Source organism: Anas platyrhynchos, chromosome 5 (assembly GCF_047663525.1).
Source record: "Anas platyrhynchos isolate ZD024472 breed Pekin duck chromosome 5, IASCAAS_PekinDuck_T2T, whole genome shotgun sequence".
In the NCBI taxonomy this organism is placed as follows: Eukaryota; Metazoa; Chordata; class Aves; order Anseriformes; family Anatidae; genus Anas; species Anas platyrhynchos.
In genome coordinates, this window is record NC_092591.1 from 55,686,947 (window position 1) to 55,696,876 (window position 9,930).

At 44.4% G+C, this 9,930-nt stretch overlaps 1 protein-coding gene and 1 long non-coding RNA gene across 2 annotated transcripts in view; both read right to left on the reverse strand.

The window, feature by feature from the left end:
- LOC101790603 (uncharacterized) overlaps nt 1-9,419 on the reverse strand; it is a 388,896-nt gene extending 379,477 nt beyond the window's left edge. Inside the window, exons 1-2 of the long non-coding RNA XR_011809805.1 lie at nt 8,916-9,419; nt 7,973-8,183 (exon numbers count right to left, since the gene is read on the reverse strand). This is a non-coding gene — a long non-coding RNA (uncharacterized lncRNA). The remainder of the gene's footprint in view (nt 1-7,972; nt 8,184-8,915) is intronic.
- Nucleotides 5,770-7,249, reverse strand: FANCF (FA complementation group F). Its single transcript, XM_013106479.4, has one exon. The coding sequence runs from the start codon at nt 7,182-7,184 to the stop codon at nt 6,168-6,170; it is 1,017 nt and encodes a 338-aa protein (XP_012961933.2). The 5' UTR covers nt 7,185-7,249; the 3' UTR covers nt 5,770-6,167.
- Nucleotides 9,420-9,930: the final 511 nt, after the last annotated feature.

Below are 9,930 nucleotides of genomic sequence, written 5' to 3' on the forward strand. Positions count from 1 at the left end.
AAGCTTAGCCTACTGCGACATTAAGCAGCAGATGAATGACCGTGTTACCATGCTTGTTTTGGGGATTGATCACGTCCAATTAATTCCTAGAAGAAATCAATTGTTCCTACCTAGCTCATTTACATTAACAAGAATATATTAATGACTTTACTGCTCATACATATTGAAAGTAGAGGTCACATTTGTGTTCCAGCTTGATGGTATTTCAAAAGAATTCACCATCTCCTAGGAGAGAACAAATAAAACCACACAATTTTTTTTGGTTATTCAGCATTAAAAGTCAAGTATTTTTCTGTACTTTTTACTGACAATGGGATCATATGCCAATTAGTCTTGGATTACTGCCTTATTTCTATGGGTGGAATTTTTATCATACACAATAGAAAGCACATAACCATTTGCTTCCATTGCTAGCTTTATGTTGAGCAAAGTACTAAGTACAGAAACTCGGCCGCGGTTACTATTTCCTGTTCAGATAGCCAGAAAGTCCAACACACCATAAGAAGAACAGTGATACACACGTGCAGGTAAAAGCAGCTCATACCATTTCATTCCTGGAAACCATCCTCAGAAAAGCATTCAAATTGAATCTTTGTGGTGGGATTTAAAACTCGTAACGACTGCCAAAAACTTAAATAACGCTTTATCAGACGCTGGGATTAGCCTCTTTGCGAGCTACACACTATGAATAGCACACGTCTGAGCATTCGTTCTGGACTTCCTTCCCGAGGGAGAAATATAATAGGGAGGTATTTCAAGACTAAATTCAGAACTTGATTGCATTATTCTGTTCAGCACATACTGCTATCATTTCTGGTAAAGTGTCCTAGTTAAGGGTTACAGTAAATTGATCACATAATACTAAAGGAATTTGTCATGTAATAGAAATGGAATTTAAGAGCTGAATACCTGATATTATTAATAAAACAGGTCTGTGAACAGAGACAGTTAAGGGATACAGTTTATATCATTACCTGATCCTACATTCAATTAGAGCTGGTGAAATCAGACTTGCAAAGACAAAATAGACTTGCAATCGTTTTTTTTCCCACTGGAAACTTTTGCCTGGGCAGTGCAAAGGTGGGGATTTGCTCCCTGCATATCTTCTGCCACGACAAGTGGCCCACACGCTTTGCGCCTCCTTTTGGATGAGGAGTCCAAGCCCCTCCATGCAGAAAGGCTCTGCTGCTCCCCTCTGTGGTATCTGACAGGATTCAAAATACTAAGCAAAATGCCAGCCACTCTGAAGATCTATGGCCCGAGATCTCTGGCTGTGAAAGAGAAAAGCTGACAACAAAAAGCCATTGGAATACAATTAAACCTGATTAAACCTGGAAAGCCATCTCAGTAGCTCTAAGGTAACAGCACACAAGGAGTTGTAAGTGTGTAGGCACACAACTGATTTCAGTATTGTGGTACATAGATTAACGAGCTTCAAATCCTGTGCTGCTACACTTGAAAGCGAAAGAACACATCTCAACCAGGCAGTCACCTCTGCTCTATCTCATCGCTACTAATATTTTTGCTGACAGGTTTTAAGATACATAGGTAAGGGAGAACAACATACAATTGTCTCTAGGTTGTTGATTACCTTTTAAGGTGAACTTCGACGCAGGCACAGAACTAATGGAAACTGATGCATTTAGTCAAAATATGGTTTAATTCCTCATGAGAGGGATACAACACCAAGAACAAAGAGCTAACATAAATGATTTATATAATCTCACTGATAAAAGCTATTTTTTCAGACCACGCTTGTTATTAGTCAAGTCTATTTTATACCAGTGCAGATAGGATACTGCTCTTTTGCTTGCATCTCTGTGAGAGCAAACCCCATTTAAATAAATGCTGCCTTCGACCCTGCACACACATTCACTTTTTCCTCCTTCTCTACCATAGTACTTGTTCCTGTTAAACCATCGATCCACAGTGGTCATTAGGGAAGGCAGATGCTGAGTGCTTTAGCAGAGCAGCCAACAGCAAATCAAATGCCTTGTGATTGCATTTTTTTTTATTTTTTTTTTATCATGATGTTCAGACTCCACGCTGTCCCCAGTGGAGGCAAAACCACTCCATTTTGGTCAAGGGGAAATTCACCATTGCTCCAGGGGCTTCACAAGGGAACAGTTTTCTGCCTTTCCTTCTCAGCTTGTTAAAATGCTTTTATTTTTTCTCTTGCTTTGCCCAAACTAAATAAGATCCTCAAGTGTATGATTGCCATCCGCATGGTGCCTCTTCGCTGTATTTTACATACTTACGCACAACCTGCAATGGGTCAAACTCTTAATAAAAAATAGAATTTAGCTTTACGTTCCCCATTTCTCAGGAAGAATAAAACTAGTTTACCATATGTTAACTTCAGCTTTCTAGTTAGCATCTAAGAAGACTATTACCATGTAACCAAGTTAGTACAGTATTTCTAATGCATCCTGATCCCAAAAATGGTCCCTTACAAGGAAGAAATCGCTTCTTATCATGGATGAACAGGAACATTAGATCGCTATTCTCGTGGTTGGGGATATGCAAAGAGGCCTCCTATGCAAAATAAATAAATAAATAAATAAATAAAATCATTTTACTGTATAATTGCACTTCACATTAGAACCACAGATTTGGAATTTAACACCTTACTGAGTCACAATGAAGCTCATATTGATGTGAATGGTACCAGTCTTCTTGTATATTTTCCTAAGTGAACAATTTCTTTTACACTATTAATCTATATTCTAGTAACCAACTGTATACAACGAATTACTAGAAAAAGCATGTAATTTGTTTTTCCTTCAGTTTGCCTAAGATGGTTATTACCAGATAAAATCCATTTCACAATTAGGAAAAAAAGCAGTTCAGTATCCAGCTGCATCCTATTGCCCCACTCCTGGAGAGTTACAGTACCGTCTGACAAATGGTAAAGCTTCTCCTTTAATACATTAAAAAAAATATATATATCAGCAGTAGTAAAGTATCTGTCTTTCTATTAAAATCCTCCTGAACCATGATAAAAAGCAAGGTGTCACAATCCTTACCCATCTTCTAAAACAGGAATATAAGAGGAAGAACTCCTGATATCTAGCTCCTTTACGTTAACAGTTTCTTCTCATTTTAATATAGAATATACTAAAGAGATGTTTGTCTTCTAGTAGATAGTGGAAAGGAGGTGTTGGGGAAAAGCTTTTTGCCTGTCATTTCTTGTATCTTACTTCTCACAACAGTTCACATTGTTTAAGTGAAGAGTTTTCAAGGTTTGGGCTGCAAGCCTCAGCATGCCGAAATGAGCTGCAAATACGTGGAAGGGGAAAGTTACCAACATCATGCTTCTTCCTCTCCTGTTTATACTTTTATTAAAAAAGGAGCTCCAAAACATTTGGTCATTTGCTGCACGGCTACCTGGCAAATGCAACAAGCATGCTGAAACAATAGGGGATGTGAACTGGTGCATTTATTTCAATAAGTGCCATATGTATTTTGGAATTTGGTAATCATGGATCTGGCACCACTTTATAATGTATTTGGGACAGATTGGAACATTTTTCTGAGATTGCTATAACCAGGTGCTTCTGCCTCCCTCCGGCTAGCCTACCTTTTACTGTTCATGTTTCCTGAAAGGACAGGAATGGAAATAAGACATGATCTACAACAGCCCATAGAGACACAAAACAAAGCAATACTGCCAGTTCCTGGTTTTATTTCTCAATTCCCTTGCCTTCCCCTCCCCAGTTAGTTATTTTCTCAATAGGATCACACTGAAGCACCCATTACCGCTACTGCAGTAGGTGCACTTAGCTAGGAAGAGGTGCAACGCTGAATTACTTCGAAGATGTCTGCCTTGACCAACTGCATTTTGCAAGAGAAAGCTTAAGTTGTTCCAAGAGCAAAAGCTGAAATAGTGCAAGTACAAACTCCCTACCAGCATCAGATTTATCCTAGTAGTTAAAAGCTGTCTTAACTCATTGCCAACATGCTGAAGACATTAAGAAACCTCTATCTTGATGAGCAAAAGCAAGATGTCAGTCTCATTGAAATCTGTCAGAGGCTCAGGTACCTGGGAACAATCCATCTTGCAATGGGTAGGCCATCTATCCTTCAATAAAAGAGGGAATTCCAGGAGCTCATAACCCACCTTTCCCATTAGATCTCCAAGCCAAAAGGAGCACTGGTAAGGCTTGTCACTGTAATGTTACATTTGGTGTTACCGCAACATTTGATATTCATACTTCACATGTAGCAGGGCAGGAGGGCACGACTGACCAGCATCTTTGGGTATATTGTTCATCAGGAACCTCTGATAGCAAGAAATATTTTAACAGACAAAATAACCTATGCCTGTTAAAAGCGTTAAGAGTATGCTGAAGTGCAGAGTTTCCACACCAAATGCCAGAACTACATAACAAAGGGACCTGTGGCTAGACAACCTAAGTTCAAACTTCATCCTTCATACTCTAAGCAGTTTTAAATGCTTATAGACAGCGTTCATATTCCTTTCGCAACCACAGAAACACTGACTCAGCCCTGAGATCCCCCTGACACCATGCTCTTTTGAGACTGACCACCACCACAAGCGCCAGAACAGCCCCATTTAAGAGAGCCAAACAGTGACTGCCACAGCTGCTGCTGATACAGTACATTCATCTGCAGATCTCCACAGCCTCCCTGCCTCTCTGACACGCTGTAGCAAGGAAGCCTAAGAATAACAGTCATACATCTCATAGAAGACCAGTGTGTCCTTCTAACTTACTGAAGTGTGTTACCATTGAGTAGTGCTCATGATTTGAGGGAGGGGCAAGGATAAGGACTTATTTTGGATGTCTTTATTTCCACACAAGTTACAAGAGGCATTACTCTCTCTTCCCAAGCCAACCACATTCACCTCATTGTGCTCTGTGCTTCCATTCCAAAATCACGAGATCCCTCCTTGCTCCTTTTTGCCTTGTGGCACAGAAATTCCTGCCATAGTTTTACATATTAGTTGTACACTCTAGCAAAGGATATTACATTGATTAGTTTCAATCAATTAGTTTATTTTTATTTTTAAAGCTTTTAAGCAGAAGGAAAGCACCTAACTCTTCCTAAAGGGACTTCAGAGACAGAAGACAGACAGGTGTTGCAACTCACCTTGGACCTATAAGAACACCGACTACACCAACTCCTAGATACTCCACACAGAAGACTAGCAAAGACCTCTTCTTGTGGTATTTGCGTACCCTTCTCCATCTTCATGGAGCGTTCTCATTTCACATTGTTTGTGCTGGTAACACTAGCTTATAAAAACCTTAGTGCACAAGATTTCGTTACCTCTGCAATACTTGGTTTAAATGATGGTAATTGGTCATTTATTCATTACATAACCAAGTTCTGTCCACGGAGTGTGATTAAACATCAGAATTTTTTTCACTTAATTAAAAAAGTTTGTTGTCACACTCATTTTTACTTCACAAAAGAAAACCAAATAACATTTAATGTAACAGACTACAGAAAAGGGAAGAACAACACAGTAACACAACATCCTATATTTTACTGCGTTTTTCCTAGGACATGATTTGCGTATTAGCACGTAGTATAGTAGCTAATAAAGCCTGCTAGTTAAAGGACACTTCAACAAGCTTTCCAGTTAGCTTTCAGTTTTTCCATTTAGCCTCACCTTCACTTAGACCAACCCAGAGGCTAAGTCATATGCAAGACCTAGAAGCACAAAAAAAAAAGAGCCGCCACCAGGACAGCCTAAAGAAGACCACTACTACTGAATTAACCATGAGTTTGTGGTTTTCAGGTTTTCAACTCCACCTTCCCCTTTTAACATCTGGTGAGCCTCCAACAAGAGGATTAACAGGACTACCATGACCAAAACACATTTGAACTGTAAGACTTGAAAAAAAACAACTCAGTTTTTTTTGTTGGCAAACATACATTTTATTAGCTGAGAAGTAAGCACTGAAGAGAAAACCATTTCCTGCCGGTGGGCAGGAGAATCACGAGTGCAATTACGAAGAAGCACCAGGCCTTCCTGCCAGAGTTAACACACAGTCATAAACAGCATTATCATCAGTCCCATCGATGTTTGTTTTCAACCCAGATCAACACATAGTGTTCCTGCCTTTCGTATCAAATACAGAGTTAATCAGAATTACTGAATTTCAAAAGTTTTTTTGTGTTGCTTTTGCGTTCACGCATCAGTGCTCTGCTCGCTTCCTCAAGTCTTTCTCTACTTCCAACAATAAATCAGTCCACACACTTAGGCCACAGACTTGAAAGTCTCCATCCCGTGCCTTCAGGAGTTTGAGAGCAGCTTGGGTCTGTCGGCTGAGCATCACAGGTCCCTTACACAGGCAGCTAAAACGCTCCCTCAGCTCCTCCCAGGACAGTTCAGCCTCATCAGGGCAGCTTTTAACCCACTGTCCCTGCAAGGGGTCATACAGCAAGCTGCTTCCCCAGCCAGTCAAGAGGTCCAAATAACGCTCGCTTATTTGCAAATAGTGAGCAGCTAACGAAGCAAGAAGAGAGCCCGGGAGCTGCTGACAGAAGGCAGCAAACCTCTCCGAGTCCTCCAGCAGCCAGGAAAGCAGGGGGCCAGCCCCCGCTTCCTCCTCCTGCTGGGGGCCTCCCCCCTGCCGCACCAGCAGCAGCGCTGCCGCCACCACTCGGAAGGCTCTGGGCTGGGGCAGCTGCTGCAGGACCCCCCCGAGCCAGAGGGGCTCCCCCGGGGGCTCATCCCGCAGGCGGCCCAGCAGCAGCCCCGCTTCGGCGGCCAGCCGCGGCTCCGGGCCCCCGGGGGACCTCGGCGGGGAGCTGCGGAGCGGCTCCAGCAGGCAGCAGGCGGCTTTCCTGCGGGCCAGCAGCGCCAGGCGGCCGGGCCGGGCGGCGGGGGGCTGCAGCAGGCGCTGGAGGAGGCGGCGGCAGGCGGCAGGAGGCAGGGCGCGGTTCTCCAGCAGCGCCAGGCCCAGCAGCTCGGCGCAGCGGCCCAGCTGCCCGAAGGCGAGCGGGGAACCGGGCCGGGCCCTCCGCAGCCGCTGCCCCACGGCGTGGCGGAGCCGGGGCCGGGCGCGGAGGCGGTCGTGGAGGTGCTGGAAGTAGCGGCCCCAGTCCAGGGCCCGCTCCAGGGTCGGCGGGTCCCAGGCGCGCACCAGCGCGGAGCGGCAAACAGCCAGCAGCGCCGGCAGCTGCTCCACCTGCCCCAGCACCGCCTCCATCGCCCCGCCGCAAGCCGAGCCCGCCGCTGCCCCTCAGCACCGCCTCCCGGAGCCGATCGGAGCCGATCCGAGGCGGCGAGGGAGGGGTTAGGGGCGGCATTGGCCGAGCCGGGCGTCAATCCCGCTTCCTTCCCATAAAGGGGGACGGGGCGGGCGCCGCCGCCATTCCGTGACGGGGAGAGGGGGTTGGGGGGTTGTGGCGCTCCACGAGGAGGGAATATAAACGTTAAAAAATAAACCGAACGCACTTGTGATGCCTAAACGCGATTTAAAGAAGTGAAAGCTGTTCACGAGCACACTGTGCGGGGGTATTTGGCATCTCCAGGGTGGCCGTGTGGCCAGCCGTGGTGTCCCCGCTGGGGCTGGCTCCCAGCCCGCAGCCAAACCCCGCTCGCCTGCACCCTGTGGTGCCTCACTGCTAACTCCCTGTCAGCTATGCCCCAGCTGGCTGCCTTCAACAAAGCACCGTGTCCGTGCCTCGGATAGAAAAGCCTCTTGTAGCTGAGGGAGCTCTGGGCTGCCACCCTGTCCTCTCAGAGGGAAAAAAATCTGGAAGGTTCCCTCACAGGCATTCCCCATGGGGGCAACTTGAGCAACACCTCACACAAGCCACGGTGTAAACATGCCAGAACTGCTTGTACACAGCGATAGGAGAAAGGCCCTCCCTGCCTCCCCTTCCCACCTGCGCCAGCAGGAGCTGAAGGCCATTTCTCCACAGTGCACCAAAAAAAAAAAAAAAAAAAAAAAAACCACAAAAATAAAACAAAACACAGCACAACCTGGCATACCTGTGAGACCAGCAGCTCAGAAGGACTTTCTTCATGCCCATGTCCTGAAGAGCACCTCACGGAGAACAGCGCCTTGCCCTCCGTCTCGTCCCTGTGAGGGCCGTGCACACGGCACTGCCTCACCACAGAGCCCGGCCAGCTTCCAGCACCTTCCATCGGGCGGCTCCTGAGGGCTGGGGAGGCTGCAGGCCTGCAGTGTGGGGCACTCCTCCTGTGTGGGGCACACAGAATTGGTCTAGAAACAGTAGTAAAACCCAAAATTCAAGGACAAAGAATAACGCTCTTCTTCAGCGGAGGCCCTGTTTGATTTTCTTTTCTTTCCATACACCCTAGCGCTGAATATAGCTCTGTATGGTGCTGAATATATTCCCCCTCTACTCATGAGACCCTACCTAGAGTACTACAACCACGTTTGGGGCCCCCAGCACAAGAAAGTTGAGGACCTGTGAGGGCAAGCCCAGTGGAGGGCCATGAAGGTGACCAGCGAGCTCTCTCCTACAAAGAGAGGCTGAGAGAACTGGGGCCGTTCAGCCCAAAGAAGAGAAGGCCCTGTGAAGGCCCCATTGTGGCCTCTGAATACTTAAAGTTGGTTTATGAAGAAGGATTCTTTGCTCAGGTAGATAATGATAGGACAAAGGGGAATGGTGTTATCCCTGGAATTGTTCAAGGCCAAGCTAGATAGGACCTTGGTCAGCCTGATTTAGCGTGTGGCATCCCCACCTCTGTCAGAAAAGTTGGAACTACGTGATCTTGAAGATCCCTTCCAATCCAAGCCATTCTGTAGCTTCCTTGGGGTTTTCTAACACACACCAATTGTTCCCTGGGCACAGACCCCACTCCTAAAGACAACTTCTAGTCATTAAGGACCAGCTTTAATGACATACTGCCTCCAAAATAAATCAACTTAAAATAAACCAATCTAAACAGAAGCATGGGTACTAACCTTTGCTACTAAAATCTTTTTCTAGACTGCTCAAGGAGGGTAGGTTAGGAACCTTCTGTCTTAAGTACCCTCATGAAAACATGTACCCTTTCACACCTGAGCGCCCTTACCCTGTTTTCTTATTTCAGCCACCTAGTTAGGAAAGAATGGGGTTCACCTGTAAATTAAGGGCCTAATACCAAGAATTACTGAGTGAAATCCTATGGCCATTGTTGTTGAAGGAGAATGGTATCTCTCAGTATCTATGAATACCCTGTAATAAACTGTATCTCATCTCTTTCTGAATGAGATGTTTTTGTACTGAAAAATCTTTTAAGCTTTCCATTGATTGTTTCTAGAGTAATAAAAATAAGATGTGCTAGGGTGTTGCATTGACAATAGAATTATTGCTTCTATTGTTAATCAGTTTATACTTTCCTATCATCTACCATGTCCATCTATTCCAAAGCATATTAGAAACTAATAAAAATTAAAGGAAAGATGGAGCACACAAACTCTAGTCATGTACAGTAAGTAGGTCTCTGTAGAGCTGCCTGAAAAATGGAATTTCTATTATATTAAAAATTCTGAATATATCAATATTTGTTCCTGTCTCAAATTAGGATAAAAAGTCTAAATATCAGTATATTTTTTTCAACAATGGGATACAGATTGATACCTCTATAATAAAAAGGTTATGAAGAAAGATTTTTATGTATTTCTAGGTATCATAGCTGTATTTGGAGTCTTGAGTCATGATGGGGGCACAGTTGATGTATATATAATAAAAAATATAAAGACTAATCCAAAGAAATACCAACATTCTGCATAAGATAGCATTAGAAGATGAATTTAAGGAACAAACAAAATGAATAACGTAACGCTGAGACAGTTAGATTCATATATTAAATGGTTACATAACAACATGACAATAGTCTCTAAAATAGTCATTCTTGTTCTACACTTGCTGTTGAAGGAAATCCCTTTCTGCTATTTTTTTTTTTTTTTTAAGAGGGAGGGAGGGAGGGAAGGGAGG